An 18,872-nucleotide genomic window follows, 5' to 3' on the forward strand; every position below is an offset into this window, starting at 1 on the left:
CCACCAATAGATAATTCATGGAAAAGATCATGTGAAAGGTTCAGTGCTGTGCTGGTATAATCAACAACCTTGTGTGAGATACCGCTCTAGTCCATATTGAGTGAATTATTTAAAAAAAACTCAAGTGGGACGACCTGCGGGTTAAAGCATTTTATTTATAGCACTTACTTTTAAATATTGAACTGTGATTTGGGGACTGAACTCTCGCTCCAAGCTATAACTGTCTGTCAACCTGTCTCTGACGCTACATGCCTGTCAGCAGGAAATGCACTTGAAAGATTAATGAACATCTTTTGCTCGCTGAGCTTCAGTATGTCCCTCTGTGGGGATACAGAAGAGGCTTTCAGCATGTATGTGATAATGTGTGGATGAAACAGATGCAGTTACTTTCAGGAATAAGGCACTAACAATAAAGCACAGCTGCAAAAAACAACTTGTTATCCAGCTTTAGTGTGAAATACCAATGCTGTGCGTCATCATTACTACAGGTGGGGATCATGATAATAATTGCTTTTCATTTTGATACTTCTGCTGTAATTGCGGTGGTGGAAAAAGTAGTTAAATCCTTTTATTTATGTAAAAGTAGCATTAGCAGATTATGTACACGAGTGCAGTACGTGAATGTAGGGAGGGATGGGGCAAAAAAATGATTGTCATGTCAGTTATCAAGCCTGTTTCTTGAATAAAATAGATATGTTTTGGACATTACATGTCGTAAATACACCCACATATGTTACATGTGCATTTACATCAAAATAAGGTCATAAACTCAGCAATTAGGCATTTACAGTATAAGACTTGTCACAGTGGCTCAGATCCACAATAATGCTGATTAAAGTTAAGTTTAAGCCACAAACAAACACGTTGGACACAAAAGCACATTTAGACAAACATTCTCTCTGAAGCTAACACACAAAGGTTACAGTTATCCAAGTCCACACAAACATGGTTTTACTTAAAAGATGAGTTTTTGCCTTTGTTCAAAATAGTATATTTATATATATTGGTATTTAACTGTGGCTGTTTACCCCTAGTGGACTCATTTTACCCCCACCTTGGGCCCGTAGGACTACTTTTTTTGATTGGTCATTGTTCTAAAACCATCATAATTAGATATCTTATTTAAATTTCCATGGGTACACAACAACCTGAGGTATATATAGTAACTATTATTTGAAAAAAATACACCTTTTTTGCAGTAAAATTAATGTAAAATGTAAAAAGTGGCTCATTTGATCCCGTTCTCCCCTACTCCTAACACTTTATAATAACCATCACGAACAAAATGTAAAGTTAATTAAAGATTAGTTATTTCACTGTCAATGAAATGCTTTATAATCTATTTATGAAGCAACTGTTCAGTACACATTTGTATGGAGGACTACACATGCTCTCGTTAAGTACTCTCACCACTGCGTTATAGTGATTATAATAATAACGGCGAGTGCGGCTTGAATAGAAAAACCTTTTTATTACTGATACACCATTCAAATAAAACTCTGAACAATCCATTCACACACAGTCTAAAAACAGACACTCCATTTTGATAAACATTGACAAACAGTGGCACAAAAATAGAAAGACAGAAAAAAGTAAGGCAAGTTCTTTACAAAAAACTGTGATCCATAGATAAATATGACAGACAAATTAAAAAGGCACAAGGTATATATATATATATATATATTTATATATATAAAAAGACCATGCAGGCACATTAGGATGGAATGGGGTTGGTCTCAATATAATTGGCTGGAGGGGCTTCCCGTTCTCTTGGGCCTGGTTCCATGTTGTTACCAAGATCGCGGGGATCTTGCGTTGGCCCTCGGGAAGCTGCGGCCCCCAGTGTTACAGAAGACGAAACATTGGCAGACGCTGAGGTAAACTGCATTCATGTTTGTGTGGATTGAAAAAACAATGCTCTCCTTATGGCTTCGAGCAGAACTCCCTTGTGATGATTCAATCTTGTAAAGCAAAAACTCAAATCAAAATGGTCAGTCTTTGGTAAAGGAAAACAAAAGGTAGTTAAAAAAGATTGGCCTGCAGAGGGAAGAAACACAATCTGGAGAAAAGCTCTGCTGGACCCTGGATCATTCAGATCAACTGGCATTTCACCGTGTGACCACCAGGGGGGAGCAGAGTGCCATGAAACTGGACTTAATCCCATAAGAGCAGAAAACGTCACTGACAAAAGGCGACCCACACATCAAAGCAAGAGTAAAAAAAAAAAAAAAAGCCTTGTAAATTTGCTTGTCATAACCCATCCGAAAGGAAGTGGAAGAGGAAGATTGAAATTAGCAAGTTTTGGAAGATCAAGAGCTCGTTCAGAGTCCAGCGTGAAAATAATAAATCAGAGAATCCAGTGTTGGCACCTTATCACGAGGGTGATGTGTTCTCACAGGAAGGCCAGCTTCTCAGAGCATGAACGACTGGGTGTGTTTAAAATCCTGAGGAGGAAACAGAAACAAGTCATTGGATTGTTTAAGAATTATGGCTCCGTGACTGTGTTGTGATTTCAATCAAAAACACAGCAACGTTCATTAGTAAATGTGAGCCGCCTGCGCTCGAGTCAGCACTTTTTGCTCATGAACCCAACATGAGGAGAAACCGGAGGGGAAGGAGGGGGGACGGAGAAAAAAAAGACAACTTACTTCTTGGGGCGGAGGGATGTAGTTGACATTGGACCTGAAAGACATAGACATGGTAAGCACATCGGACAGTTTGACACAGTCACAAAGAGGAGAAGACACTCGAGGCGGACAGCTGTATCCTGACTCATGTCTTGCCTTGCATAAATAATGCACATCATACATGGCAAACCTACCAATGGGTATAAAAAGGGGAGCCTGACTGGACTCTCAACGAATGAGCAGGATTTTAATAAGCTGGAGAGGAATGTGTAAGGAAAGTGGACTTCAGTGTTTTTGACAGTTTAAGAACACCTAGCTCCAACTCAAGCAGTCTGATAGAGCCACAAACTGCAGTCACCAACAAAAGCTGAACATTACAACCTTCTAGTCAAATGTATGTCTGGACTGTTGTATGAGGCTGCATTAGTTTCAGCCAGGTGTCGCTAATAAACTGGCAACTGAATGTTCATGTAGATTTACACAAAAAGCGCCTGTATCTACAGTTACTGCTCCCCTATGGAAGCAAAAAGCTGCCAAAATTATTTGAATCTTACATGCACTTAAACTATTTCTAAATCTTAACCTCTACTGAATACTTAAAGGAATAGTTTGACATTTTGGTAAATATGCTTGTGCTGCTGTCTCGTCAGGCATCCAGCTAAGATTCCAAAAAGTCACCACCAAGGAATAGTTTGGCACACAAGTCTCCGCAAAACTGCTAACTGGTCATTTTCAGTTCTTTTTTTGAACAGGTCAAACAAATGAGACATCACCTGTGATAATTACAGACCTTTAAAGGTGATAGTAAGCATTTTTTTGCCCTCAGGAAGAGCCAAGCTAGCTTTTTTAGCCTAGCTGCAGATTTATATTTAACAGAAGAGATATGAGAGGTATTGATCTTCTCTTCTAACTCTCGGCAAGAAAGCAAAATGGTGTATTTTTCAAAATGTCAAACTTCATGTTGAAGTATAAATAGCAGAATTCAGAATTAAGTTCAAGATTTTGAAAAATACACCCATTTGCTTTCTTGCAGAGAGTTAAAGAAGAAGATCGATATCACTCTAATATCTTTTTGTTAAATATGAATCTGCAGCTAGGACACTGTTAGCTTAGCATAAACACTGGAAACAGCTAGCCTGGCTCCACTGAACAGTAAAATATCTGCTTACCAACACCTATAAAGCTCACTAATTAGTACTTTGGACTCATATATATATTGTATACATCGGACTCAAATAATTATGGCTTTTTATTGCTTCTGTATATGTCTTGTTGGCCTAAGGGTCACACTCACGTGTCCTCAGTTCTGTGCAGGGTTTGGCTGCTGATGTGGGCTGCACCATGACACTGGGAGATCCAAAATGACCTGTGTGGGTCATTGTGTTGGCTTTAAAAAGGGTCAACAAGAGGGGGGGTAACTTTGTACTCACACTGCACACCATGCTTGATTGGAGTGGGGCGGTTATTAGTATGTAATATTATATCATTCATAAAGGTGTGCTGGAAAATATACTTTTATATTTGATTTCAAAGGATGTGCTTTAAAAGAAGTTTGTCGCTGTGATCCTTCTGTAAAATCGAACATCTGATTTTACCTGTGTTTTTTGTTTTATATATTCAGGTCATTGCTTGCAGGTTTATTTTTTTAATGACAAACTAATCAACATACCAACAAACATGAACAAACAATAAAATAGAAATCAAATGTACAATTTACAGAGCTGGGTTTACAGTGACAAAAGCACACACTTTGAAATAAAAAAAAAGCTTAATATTAACATAACGGACTCTATTTTCATACGCACGTTTATGAATGATTTAATATTTCACACTATGGCAATGCTGTATAGACATGCAGCCAATCGTGATGCAGCAGAGCTGAGCGAAATGTTGCGGTGAGCAGGTCAAGTGGTGAGCCAATCACATGCAGCAATCCAACACCCCAATGTTTAATCCAATGAGACTCATTTAAAATGCTGTTCTTTTAGGTTTGCATTACAGCTGTGGAATATATGTGTGGACACCTAAACATGCACACTTATTGTAACTGTGTGTTTATTCTTAGGTGGCGTTCCATGTTCGGTGTTCCCCAAGGCTCCAGTTCAGGCCCCTTAGAGTTTGCTTTATTTATTCAGTAAAGGAAAATATTCTGGCATGCCATCACATAAGTCACTTGTTTTCCAATAAAAAAAAGTTTAATCTGTGTATTAAAATGTTATTCTCTTAATATAAGAATTTAAATTTACACTGATTTCCATGGTTCTTTCATTTATATTCTTCTACTGTTTTGTGATGCAATCGGCAGCTGTTTCCCACTATAAGATTTTCTTATGAATAAATGACAAAATTACAAGCATAACTGTAGCACAAGGAATGTAACTTCAAATTGTAGTGAGTCCTTTATTTTGTGTGGAGAGAAGACATCACTACTGTCCATATCTCCAAAACTCAGCAACTCACACCGGCACCAGCTTCCTGTGCAAACTCTACAGCAAACGTTCACAGTCATCTCAGTGCTTTTTCATCTATAACTCAGTTATATACAAAGATGAACGGTAAACTATTAACAATATACACTACTCAAAATGAATTAGGGATGTTTGGATATTTTAGTGTTTCACTTATTCTGTGACGTATCTGAATTTTTATTTTGTGTTTTGTGAATATTTTTGGTCCCACAAATAATGCGACACATTTGAATTTTATTGCACATGAATATACAGTATGCTCACAATATCCCTAAGTAATTTTGAGTAGTGTATACAAAGCGAACTGTGAAAAGTGGAGCATTTTAACTCAGTTAGGAATGAAAAAGCACTGAGATGACTATAGACATATACTGTAGAGTTGGCACAGGAAGATGAAGGACGTGCCGGTTGTTAAGTGAATATACATCACACTACACTGTGGGTGATGTGTCCCTGTAATGCACCTTTTTGGTATAGCCACTGTGGGCTCTTGTTGTTAAACTTCATGGTCGATATTCATTTGAGTCGCAATGTGATCTGTTACTTTTATAACATAATTACTTGGTACCACAAGGCAATGTTGTCATGTTTAAATTTGCGTCGCCACATTCCTCAATTATTCTCCCCTCTGGTCCTACTAATGTGCCAACCACATAGTTAGGCTGTACAACTTTCAAAACTGTCAAACTGAATGAAGCGCTTTTCCCAAAGCAGCGGTGACGTCCGAGGCTTTGGGCGTCATCAGCCACGTCATACTCCTCATTTGAAACGCTGCATGTCAGTGGAGGGAAACAAGCTTCAGAGCTTCGGTATCATCCGCCTAGCTCTAATTTTAGGATCTTAAATTTCAGGAAAAAAACTGCACAAATTCTCCTTCCTCACAGCAATCATCAACAATTTAAAACTGGACTGTGGTCAGTATGACACAATCTGACAAACATTCATCCATCTAACCAGTTTTTCCTCTAAAAATCCTAGATCTGCACTTCTACTCCATTAACTTGTGCCTACTATTGGTGCATCAGATATCATGTCACATTGTCTTTGAGTCTTTGTGAAGAAGCCTGTTCTATAAATAGGAAGTTGACACTGACAGCTCCAGTTAGCTCAGTGGGATAAGCATCAGACTTTAACCTAGACAAAGAGCTTTCGCATCGGCTTCAAGGGGAGCTCCGCGATGACTCTCCATCAAACGCTCGCACGGTAACAAGCCAGTAATCAAATAACATGGAGTTGAGCCAGCGAGGGCCAGTCACATGAGGACAGGCATTTATATCTCTGTGGTTTTATGGCTCACCGGCCAGCCAAGCATCAGAAAAACGCCCTTACGCCCACCCACTGTGGTGTGTTTACAGGACAGGGCCTCTTATTGTGTGTAAAGGCACACAGCACTCACAGTTCCTCTTTTACACCACAGTCTCGTTCTTCAATCTCTTCAATATCTAAATCATCCATTTCAAATTACCCATCCAATCAGTTTAATTGCTTGCAATTCTGTCTAATGCCAATATTTTCCTCCTTCTGATTAACAGCCGGTAATTATTCCATAATTAGGTTGCGCTGATTATTTCTCCTCCTGTAATTGTCTGCATTTTTTCTTTTAGATCGTCTGTCCCGCTACGTTTTTTTTGACACGATTTCAACAGATGCACCTCTGCCGAGAAAGTGGCGGTCGGTTTGAAAAGAAAAAAACCTTTTCCCAGGTTTTTTTTTTTTTTTACATCTGTCGGCGCCAATCACAGGATGAGTAGAAACACAGGCGCTGCTGTGGGCTCGGAAAACACACACATATAGGGCACACACACGGCCACAGCTGTCACTCTGTACAGTCCTGACTCAGCACGCAGACACGCAGTCTAAGTGCAACAACACACCCATCCTCCCCCACCCGGCCGCCTCCTGTCTCGATCTCAGTGTGTAGGGGTATTAGCCTGTGTTTGTTCACATCAATGTTAATGCAATCACAGAGCTCTTACCTTCCTCGGTGTCCTGCTGATGGATGAGTCAAGAGCAGCGTGGAAGAGAAAACAGAGTGAATGTCAATTTTTTTTTTTTGGGAGAGAGAGAATAAAAGACAATATCTCTATTAATTGATTCTGTTCATGCAAGCAGACTTATTGGATTGGGCTAGTCTGAACTACAGAGGCAGACTCACGGCTGAAGAAGCCGTTGCGGTGTAAGAGGAATCCCCCGCAGCTGCAGATCACGATGACCAGGCAGACAACAACCACCGCTGCCACCACGGCCGAGACGTTGACGTCCTCTGGAAGTGACAGGGAGACGGGGACGGCGACTGAGTTATAGTCAGTTTAGCACATGCAGCAGTGAACAGACGGGTAAAAGCTCTACATTTCCAACAACTGTACCTATAAACTCTCCAAACAGGAAGGGCACATTTAAATGCAGCCCTGTCTGATGCTGCTCCTGTACTCAAATAATTTATTAAGTGCATAAAATGCTTGCTTGCATTAACCTGGAGTACATTATATAATTTATTAGAAAGCTTTTTTTAAACAAAGCAGCGTCATTTCGGTAATTTTCTCCCAAAATAGACGCAGTTGCCCTTTAAATTTTAAGCGAGTTTGCAAAGGTGCTTCAGATTTGAGGAGCAGGGTGAAATAAGTGGTGTTTCCTCTCCACTGCATCCCTGATTTTCTCCAGTGCTGAAAGGTGTGGGGGAAGAGGCAGGATGAAGTGTGGACACGCACACACACATACACACCTATCGTCATGTGCTTGCCCTCGCACATCTTGGGCAGCCCCACTCCGTTGGAAGCCAGGCAGCTGTATCGGCCGGTGTCCTCTTTGGCTACGGCCTTAAACTCCTGAGGTGGAGGCGGAGAGGGAGGAGGAAGAAAACTTTTATGCTGATGTGGTCAGAAAAAGACGGTGCTTAAAATCTGAGGCATCTGCTCGGCTGAAGTGTCCTACGACACCTGCTATCAAACCACCTTGGATAAAGCTCGACAGGCTCGTTTCCTCGACATGGAGACAGCGTATACACGTTTTCCTTATCTGCGGACACACACACTCACCAGTATCCCTGTGTGTGAGTTGATTACATAGGTGGCGTTGGCGTGGCGGGGCGCGCTGATTGGCTGGTTGTCCTTGAACCAGGAGTATGTGGCAGGCGGGATGCTCTGCTGGTCCCTACAGCGCAGCTGCACCACTGAGCCTGTCACTGCCCCGCTGGGGATTTCGCAGGACGGGGTGTGTGGGGGCACTGGAGAACAGGACGAGGTAGTAATTACAGAAACATAAGCAAAACATTTTATCAACCTTTCATTTTTATTATCATCTCTCAGTAGTACCCAGGACTTTGAGCGTGACGTTGGTCTCGCCAAGGCTGACGGAGTCATAAGGAGCACTGATCTCACAGCGGTACTCCCCAGCGTCCTCCTGGGTCACCCTGTGCAGTGTCACCGTGGCCCCGTCGATGCTGGCCCGGCCCTCGAAGGGTCCTGAGAGAAAGGACAGAAGATCAAGGAGATCAGGAGGAGGGAAATGTCTTCACTGGCTGCGGGCTAAATCCGCTGTAATCCACAATCTATATTAATGCAGCCTTAATATGAGACATCAACAGTTTTGTCTCACTCTCACTGCTCTCATAGCAGGTTTTTGGCCACAGTGCGCAGCTGTTTTCAGAGTAAAAGCTCTGAAAAACCCACCGCACACTACCTGCTCAGCATCAAACGGCAGACAGACGCAGCTCGAGGCTAGCTGGTGAGCGTAGTGGAGCATTTGGCAGCTAAAGAGCCGAATATTTCCCTCAGGAGCTGGTGGAGACCAAAAACACATTTTAAAAGAGAGCGAATTTTATATTAATATTCCACTGCTCCATACCAGCTGGGTGTGTGAAGAACTGTTTGCAAACAAGTTGGCCTCAACGTTTCATAATACGATGATATGTCCATGTTGTTCCTCATTGTTAAAGATTATTTTAGCTTAATTGCTGCTTCACAGTAAGCAAAGTGGTTGTTTTTTACAGAGTTATATGTGCTGGCAGAAGCACAGGTTAGAGTAGCTGGTTTCTAACAAAGGGCAGGAAGTTATTCTGAACTGTCTTGAAATTCTGGTGAGTCAACTTTTCAGGAAGAGCCTTGTTTACAGATAAACCATCATGCATTTCTCCAATTTCCCTTGGAGTCCTTATCACACCAAGAAGTCTGGTGAATTTCCACCTCCCACGACAGCAATGTGTAGTCTTTCAGCTGAAACGAATGGTCCCATATTGTACAAAGTAAGAATTCCATGTCTTGCTATCTGCTATATAAATACTGAGAAATGACCAAAATACTTGATTTATGGAGAAATGCTCATGACTCCTGTTCAGAAACTGTGCCTTCAAACGAGCTGTCAACACAGAGGGTGTTTTCTGCTCAGGCCTGTGAGGGCTGACCAATCGGAGAGTGGGCTTTTTGGGAGGGGAGGCTTAAAGAGACAGAGACTGAAATGGAGTGTGTTTTTTTGTTTTTTTTACATTAAAGCATACTATGAGATCTTTAAATCAACACTACAGTCATACAGTCAGCTTTGTGTTGTTGTGGTTTATAGGAGTATGGATGATGTCAGGGAGGCTGGATTACCAACTGGGCAATGGGCCCCAAACCCCAGTGAAATAGGAACTTGGAGGCTACAGGATGCCCACAGCACCAGCAAGTTTGTTACCCAAAGGCCCCATAACATGATAATCCAGTGTATAAATAATGTATTATTTTCATTTTTATTTATAAACTTATATATTTATAACTCTTAGTTAGTCTGCATCTCTTTAACCTATTTCTTGTCTGTCCTTGTTTTTCTCTGTTTCTTTTTACATTGCGGACGGATCCGTTATTTATTCAATTATTTATTGTTTTTGTTTAGGTTAGAATTTTGACAAAAGATTCTTGGAGAAAATAATGCATTACAAAAAACACGCTAATCCAGCAAGTGGGATGACTTTTCACACACTTACAAGATACTCGGTTGCCAGTTGCTCTTTCCAGCCTCGACATATTTGAGAGAATTGTCAGGCTAACTGCGCTGTCTATAAAAACGTAAATAAAAAAATGTATTTCTCCCATTAAATCCACATCCTAAACCACAAAGGAGAGGAGATCAAGGAGAAGGGACGGGTTAAGATTTTATGCCTCAACACCGTTGACAGTGCAATCTCTCTTCCTCATTCCTCTCTCGCTCGCCCTGGGTGGAGTTTTTCGCTCATCCTGTGTGGCAACAACTTCCAGCTGGTACTGCAAGCTGATTAAAACAAATGCCCTGTTGGCCACCCCAGGGGATAAAGAACAACAGGCCGCTTTCACACCTTTGAACTGTCCATCAAAGTACACGAAGGAAACATCCTTCCCCTTCTTCTTCCACTCGATGCGTGGGTTCGTATCTCTCTCGGTGTGGAACATGCAGGACAGCACCGCATCTGAAAAAACAGCAAAGCGAGTAATGAGATATTTATGGCAGAATAGCAAAACCTTCAATCAGTGGCATTTTTAACTGCTTGGTCTATTTATAGCCTCTGTCGGAGAGAATCTGACAGAAGCTGCAACTCTTGAGGGTAAAAATGCCTCGAGAGTGAGACGAGGCGGCTCGGAGACGAGCTGCTTCTTGCTGCCTCACCTGTGAACTCGCGCACCTCCACCTTGTGTCTGTTGGTCGACACGGTGACAGGAACGGAGGGGGAACCTGGTGTTGGTGGAGAAAGAGAAGGGGAGGGAGAGTGGGTGATAAAAAAGGAGAGGGGTGAGAGCAGTTCAGAACGCAATATTGCTTGTCATCCATTAGGGGGCAAGGTGAATTAGGTAAAGTGCTCCACGTTGCCCGCCAACTGCAAGAGGAGAATGCTTAATGGCCGTCTTTGGTCTCTCTTGCACTACTGTCTGAGGCGGTCCGAGTCTTTCTCCAGGAGATTTGAGGTGATGGCAGGATTACCCCCTCCTCCACCATAATCCGGCACGGTTAAGGAGCAGCCCGCCGTATGTCAGTTTGAGCTCAGGTTAGGACAAGGTCACCAGGACTCTCACCAGTGGCGTGTCCAGATTAACCTGATGTATGTGGCGCACGGCGCGCTGCCCATGTTTGTCTGCCCTGCCATCTGTGTGTCACTGATACCCCACACCCAAACAGGAAGAGGAAGCAGGAGCTGCCTTTCCTGTGAGTTGATTGGTTTACGGGGTGGATTATTGTCTGGTCGTCCTGTTGTTAAATACAGGTTAAATGGGGGTGAAGGATACCTGAGGGAGAAACAGGTTAGAAAACATGTGCATGGCAAGAACTGTAAACACTCTCTGCTCCAAAGCCAAGAACATCTCCCAAAAGTGTGCAAATTAGGAAAAGGAGGGAAGATTTTTAGATGGAAGTCCATGCATTTTTGAAATTCAATTATAAATGTTGAATGGGGCTCAGTGGTACTTGCTCAGAACATTACCAGCTACGGAAAAAAACTCTAAGAAACTTCTAATTTGGCGTAATAAAGACGTCACCTTCATATATTCTTGATAGCAAAAAGCTTAACCCAGCCCACGAAAGTCAATCTCTTCCTGCCATTGTCCCTGCAGACGGTATGGAAACACACAGATTCAAGTCTCGCCCTTCTAAACTTAAAGGAACAGTTCACCCCAGAATGAAAATGAATTCATTGTCCACTCGCGCCCAAACAGATTGGAAAGTCCGGCGATGTTTCGTAGTCCAGTAAAACATTTCTGGAGCTTTACAGCAAAAAAGTGTCACAGCGTTCTCCTAAAGACTGAAATAGATGGGGACTTGTTTTCAAATGTAAACAAACAAAAATAATAGCTCCATACATTCTTCTGTGAGATCCAAGAGATGTCATTTACGCGCTTGTTGAGGCCGAAATCTTCACTTTAGCATTTAAGCTAAAATCATTAGCATGCACCCTGTCTGAAGTGTGTGCACAAGCTCGTCAGGTGTATGAATTATTCATTTTCCAAATCAATCAGGGATTTTGGGGTTTCAGAGTTGGATGGAGCCATGTTAAGTTCTTTTCAGTTGTCTTTTTTAAAAACAAATCCCCACCCGCTTCAGTTGTTAAGGAGAATGCAGCTACGCTCTTTAACAATGAAGCTCCAGAAATGTTTTGTGACCTACAAAACTTCCCCTGACTTTTCATCATAGGTGGAGAATGACTGAATTTTCAATCTTGGGTGAACTTCTCCTTTCCCAGCCCACGGAACACACTCTCTTACAACATCTTTAACGTTTCCTGCCATTGTTTCTGCAAATGGCATGACACATGCAGATTCAACTCCTCCACTGATACAACTGTTAGTTGTCCGGTTTCCTGTTTGTTATTAAATTCCTGTGAGGGCCCATTGTTACTGGATTACTATGACTTACAGATGTTTTCTCTCATGAAGGGAGGGGCGATGTAGAAGAATGGAAGGCAAACTGTGTAACAAAGGGCAGGAAGTGCTGAAAAGAACAGGAAGGTGGCCATGTTGGGCCATACGCAAAAAGCATGCAGCTTCTATGCATACCCAAAGGCACTCGCTCTAATTTCCACGACAACAGCTATTTTTAAATTAGCTTTTAAATAAACAACAGCCTATACAATAATAATGCCATCTGCCAAATGCAGCGTGACGCACGCTCAAGTTTTTTAAAAAGCTTTTCCTGAAGCTGGCTCAATTTACAGCGGCTTCACTCGGTCAAACTTTGAGTTAAGCGAATTAAAACTGCACGCCCTCCCTCCAGACGCTCCCGTCTTCCCCTTCGCTTTGCCATGTGTTGACTCCTCGACACCCTCTGAGGAGCATTGTCTCACTAAAGGATGAACAAGACGAGGGAGGGAGATACAATGAGATTAAAAAGGGACGAGAGGGAGCGACAAAGGAGAGATGAGCGGCCCTAAGAATAGAATACAAATGAAGTGGAGTGGAGGAGAGCGAGGCGGAGGGGGGACCGGGTGGAGGTTGGTGGAGGGGGGGAACCAGAGACCCGCAGAAGCATGAATAAAAGAGAGAGTGGGATTGAAGGAGAGTGAGATCCTCTTAGACAGTAGGACTGTGAATGGGAGAAGCTCTTGTCACATAGTGTGAGACCAGGCCTGCCGCCACCTTGAAGGGTGTCTCTTTTAGAGAACAGAAATGTAGCAGGGCTGACAACATGCCCGCACTTCGCCACTGCTCGACACACACACACAAAAGCGCGCACATCAAAAAATGAGCAAAAAAAGGCTCTGCATGTGAGGTCCCGCTGCCCCCGTGTCGTGCTCCACTGTGCGCTCTACTGCTATGAACACTGTCAGCTCCAATGGCCTCAATTAACTACAAAGGCGTCGAGGCAGACAATGAACACATGGCCTGTTCAGATCATTTCACAACTGCATGGTGGGTAATGTTAACATGGTGTAGCTGCCTAAATAAAAGGCCTGTTGTCCAAGAAGTCAACAAGACATGTTTGGAGACAAAGTGCCTGGTCGCATGCACACGTTGACCCGTGGAGTGCTGGATGTCACTTCGGTTTCGTTCGTCCGGTGAAGCTCCGATGTAGCGCAGAGTTTTTTGGTCGTATTTCCTCGCAAATGCATGAGTTTAAAACATGCAAACAGCTTTTAGCAGATTAAACATGCATGAGACATCCGAATGTAAAATATAAACCCACAATACAACCACTGACAGCTGAAGTGAATTATACTGACCGTGTCCTTACAATGTAATGCGCTTCTGGGAGACCTCAGGTCTGGAATTGACACGCACCACCCACCCAAACACCGCTGCAGATCAAGTACAACCCATCAAGGAACGGTCCAAGAAATTAAACATTAACCTCAAGCGTTGACCTAGCCTACAAATTCCCTAGATCCCAATCTGATCAAGCACGCATGGGACAAGCCAGAAGTCCGATCAATGGAGGCCCACCTCACAACCCACGGGACTCTAAGGATTCACCATCAACGCCCTGATGCCAGACACCACAGGACACCCCTAGAGGTCCTGTGTCCACGCCTCGATGGGTCAGAGCCAAGTCCGATACATGGCTTGGCTTCCAAGGATAGAACTGGCCCCGACATGTCCCACAGATGCTTGATACGATGCGGATCTGGGGAACTTGGAGGCCAGGAGGACGCCTTGAGCTTTTTGTCACAATCCTCTGGCCATTCCTGAGCAGCTTTTTTTATGCGGAAGAGCATTTTGTCCTGGTGGAGTGGACATTGCCACTAGGGAGTGCATTTGCTATGAGGGGGTGTAATTAGTCTGCAACCATGTTTAGGTGGGTGGTGCGTGTCAACTCATTGGTAGTCTCATTTTAACCCTGTAAAAGTTGAAGAGGTTGTTTTTTTTAAAAGTAAGTCAACATAAACTAGCTCAGTAGTGAGTGAATAGCTGACTCAGGCTGATTGCAGCTGAGTGTCGGCACAGTTGGCTGTGAGGACCAACTCTGAGCTGGAACTGTCCCATATATGGCTGCCAAATTTGGTAAGGTGACAGCAGTGCAGACTCATTTGGGGTAACAATCAGCTCCAGTTAACAACGCTCGAGCCCGATTTGGACCATCAGTGGAAGCCAAAATTAAACCAAGATTTCGTCATCAACCCATCAGGGGGTGAGTCCAGAAACAGGCCTGCCGGATATATATCGATGTTGGGGAGATGATTTTCCTCCACCTGAGCAGCTAAATGTAAACTTACATCAACTTAAAATGGCTCAGTACTTCATCACAAAAAAGAAGTATTTCATATTTGCTAACACAGAGCTATTAAAGGTAGTGTTACCCTCTGGCTGAACATCAGCACACTTGACTTTGAAGACCTATCATGAGGTGAATCTGGTTTTTAAACGGCAGCCAGAATTAGTCAGGCATTGGCAGTCTGGATTGATTTGGAACCAGAATCAGCTCCAGTTAGAAGCAGTACCTGGACCAGAGTTGGGCCAGTGTTGTCACCTGGAATTAGCCTTAGATTCCATCACATCACTCTTTAGGAGTGAGTCCAACAACAACAACAGGCATGCCAGACTTGGGTCGCTGTTGAACCCAGTATCTTTGGCTACCTGAGTAGCTGGCAGATCTGGTGGCCTAATCCAGCCATGTAGTGTTTATTTCACTACACTTGCCAAAAAGATCAAAAATGGCTTCTATAGACTTTTTTTAAAAAACCCAAACTTTTTCATGTGTTTCACAGCAGCGGGTCTCTAATGGTCCTCCAACGTGGCATCAGATATGGCTAGTGAACTAATTAAAATGCTCCTGCTATGGGCTTGTTGTGGCTCTGAAGCACAGAAACATCTAGACAAAGGCGTCAACACAGACAAGCTTACACACACACACACACACACACACACACACATCTCGTGCGTGGCATTAACATCAACCAAAACACTGCGACAGCTTAAACTCACAGAGGGACAGCCACCCTCTTGCCTGAGCAAAAATAGAAAGATGGCACACTCGCTCCTTGGCACGCAGCTTTCCTCTCATTACGTGGTCCGTACTGAGTGTTACAGAGACTGGGGGTGGGTGTTGCCAGGGCTGTGCCGAGGTCAAAAGCATGGCGCAGTAATAATTAAGGCACTTATTCAAATTAACAGGGAACAAATGAAAGAGGAAAGGAGATGGACCCGTAGGACGTACCCTGTCTGGCTGTGTGATATAGATAACGTGGACGGCGCACACGTTTCAAGGCTGTTGGGGTACAGAGAAAAACAGGGTGAGGGCTGAGAGTGTGTGTGTGTGTCCGTCTGAACAAAGCCTCTCTGTTTGACTGTAGCCCTGTGAGCAACAGCTGTCTCAGTCAGACACGGTGTGTGTGTGTGTGTGTGTGTGTGTGTGTGTGTGTGTGGGGTTGACATAGGGGAAGCAGGGTCTCCTGCCACAGTGTCCCACCCAAAACATTTCCTTCTGGATTTTTTGGTTTCAAACAACACACTCCACAGGCGGCCAGTGGAGCCGAGTCCGATCTGATGCTGCTCTGTTGAAACTGGTGACATCTATCCGTGCAGCAGTCGATGAGTGATTTCTGTCAGGTTGTCAAAAGCTGGGCCCTGGACACACACACACACCTCTGTGAACTCTTGACCTGGTAGCCTGACAGGTGGCAAAATGTGGACAACACAGAGTAAAATGTGCATCACTCACTCTCACTGTCTCATCACATCCTTCTCAAACTGCTGCTTCGGAGACCCAACGGCACCTACACCGCTTTCTCTTTTCCCTGCGTGTCACACAGATTTCCACACAGGATCACCAGGGAAAGTTAGGTGCTCGTCTCTTAATAAAGAAAATGTTTTTTTCCACTCGTGTTTTTCCTGTTTTTGTTCTCAAGCCCTCAGTCTCCCGGTAACATCGCCGCTATGAAAACACCTCGTCACGAGGAAAAACAGTGTGAGGATTCTGGGGCTAATCCAACCCAATGACTTCATGCACGGATCTGCCACCTCATCTGCCAAAATGTGTGCCCACCTGCCACCGCCGTGCCGCCCACACCCTCGGGTGGCACACGGCCAAGCACAACTTTGGGGCCAACTTGTAGGAACCCAGCATGGCTGCATGGTCGCCACAGCCCACTCTCACAGAGGGGCTTCAACTGAACTGGGAAAGTGTGGAAAAACACCTAACAAAATAAAAGCACGGAGGAAAAAAATGTTTTCTTTCATTTTTCAGTTGAAATTTTTGATCGTGCCACAAAAAATTCCAATGCGCACTCACATTTCCAGATGTATTTATCTTTTTTAGAGACAAGTGTGAGGCAAACTACGGCTGAGAGACTTTTAAGAAAACGCCATTAAATCAAAGAAAAAGAGGAACGCTCATCAGTAAATAAGACTTGAAGTCCAGAGCACTAAATTAAGTGACTTTTTTGCAGAGTATTGATCCAGGATCTAAACAGACAGTTATTGTAAAAAAATAAAATAATAAAAAAAAGGAAATAATTATAAATAAAAAGTAGCCGGATCAGTTAAAATACACTAAAGCTGGAATCCACTACTTTAACCATCTATTTCCTGTCTTTTACACCGTGGAGAGAAGTAGAGGAACACACACACAAACAGAGAAACAGTTATTCCTCTGAATGAATAGTTTCCATTTGCCACTTACATTGCATCAGTAAAACAACAAAAGGAAGATACAGGGACGTCCCCTCCATCATCGTCCACAACTCTGGCTGAGTCTCGTCTTCCCTGGACGGAGCGAGGCGGCAGATCCCGATCCTCAGCTTTCTTCTCGCACTTGTTCACAACTCTCCAATAATTCATCCAGCTTCCAGGGAATAAACTGTTCTCCACGGGGGAAGCGAGCGGACCTGCCCGGCGCTGATCGGAGCGGCGCGGCGCGGAGCTGCTGGCAGGGCGAGCGGATGAGCGGGGCGCACCTCCGGGACCGATCGGGGCTGAGAAGCCGGTCTCCTGGCTGAGAGGTTTTGGCTGGGGAGCCTCGGGTACGATCGCAGACGCGGATGGACGTCCTCTCTCTTCTTGCGGTGCGGTTTCGGCGCTGGTTGAGGTGGAGATGGAGGTGGAGGGAGGGCGGAGTGTGCTTTCAGACGAGCAGAGCGGCGGAGCGCCGAGAGCGCAGCGCCGTGTCCAAGACGCGCACTGCACTACCAAATGGCCACATAGCGGGAGGCAACTGGGTATGGCAACAAGGTGTGGCACACATCATACCTTGGCCCCGAGTGGGACCCGGTTTGACCCTCAAAATATCAGTAGACAACATAGATTAAGCCCGCGGATTTATCTGCAAGCCACACACTGAACATTTACATCAAAACGTCCAAAACAGAGTCAGATTTCCTGTTTCTCATCACTTAGGGACTTCTATGGAACCTTAAAAGTCATTATGATATTAAGGAACCTGGTAATAAGGAACCTTTACAGCCTAAATGGTTTAAAATGATAACTAATTGTTGTATTTATGGTTAAAAAATCATTTAAAAACTAACTTATCAGTTACAGGACATTATAAAACAACTTTCGGGTTGCCAGGTCTTAAAAAAACCCTTTGATTTACTTGATATATATAAAAGTCCAGGACCAAAATCAATCAATGACAACTAAATAAAGGAAAAGTTCACCCAAAAATAATAATCGTCCACAAAGCATTTCTGCAGCTTCACAGCAGAACAGTGTTGAAGCATTCTCCTAAACAGCTGAAGTAGATGGGGACTTGTTTTAAAGGGGCTCTATGCATGAATTTGCAGCAATTTATGTGTATTAATCACTTTTTTATTGGCCATATGTTAGCAGACTGTAACGTGACCTGAGACATGAGACCTTCCCGCCTCTCTCGGTTGCCTAAACAAACCTGTGGATGATTTGTTTAAGGTGTTTAACGCTGCTGGACTGTAGATTTCTTTGTGAAGTTTTTCAGCGACAGTCCAAGGATGTGACTTTACCTCCTGTTATCGAGTGCCTCGTCTCAGCGCCTCTCTCCGCTCCGCTAACAGAGAGCAACAGTAGTTTCTTGACTGGAGTCTGCTAACGTGAACTAATGACCGACTTCCAGATTAATACAGAAGTCCCACAGAGCCCCTGTGAAATGTAAGATAAAGAAACATGAAATGGCTCCAAACAGTACAATCAAAGTCTCCAGGCGCTCCGAGATCCCAAAATGATTTAAAAAGACCTTTTTCAAACTCTTTTTTAAAGCCAAACTCTTTACTGTAGCTGCTAAGCTAAAAGTATTAGCTCTCTGAAGTGGGTGCACAAGCTCGACAGCGCATCAAGGGTATTAATAATGTCTTTTTAAATCAATTTGGGATCTCAGGACTTACGCCGGGCGAGCTGTATTAAAACAAGTCCCCATATACTTCAGTGGTTTAGGAGAA

General features: G+C 43.6%; 1 protein-coding gene across 1 annotated transcript; it reads right to left on the reverse strand.

Annotated features, from left to right (window-relative positions):
* Positions 1–1,451: 1,451 nt before the first annotated feature.
* jam2a (junctional adhesion molecule 2a) lies at positions 1,452–17,642 on the reverse strand. Its single transcript, XM_084347408.1, is given in 12 exon segments — positions 1,452–2,444; positions 2,649–2,682; positions 3,922–3,993; positions 7,072–7,087; positions 7,251–7,358; positions 7,818–7,920; positions 8,131–8,318; positions 8,407–8,556; positions 10,401–10,511; positions 10,709–10,774; positions 17,144–17,237; positions 17,239–17,642. Coding segments are annotated over 12 exon segments (1,038 nt in total). The 5' UTR covers positions 17,302–17,642; the 3' UTR covers positions 1,452–2,411.
* Between the last annotated feature and the right edge of the window lie 1,230 nt (positions 17,643–18,872).

This window comes from Pagrus pagrus (genome assembly GCF_965226575.1).
Source record: "Pagrus pagrus genome assembly, chromosome: 24".
NCBI classification, from domain to species: domain Eukaryota; kingdom Metazoa; phylum Chordata; class Actinopteri; order Spariformes; family Sparidae; genus Pagrus; species Pagrus pagrus.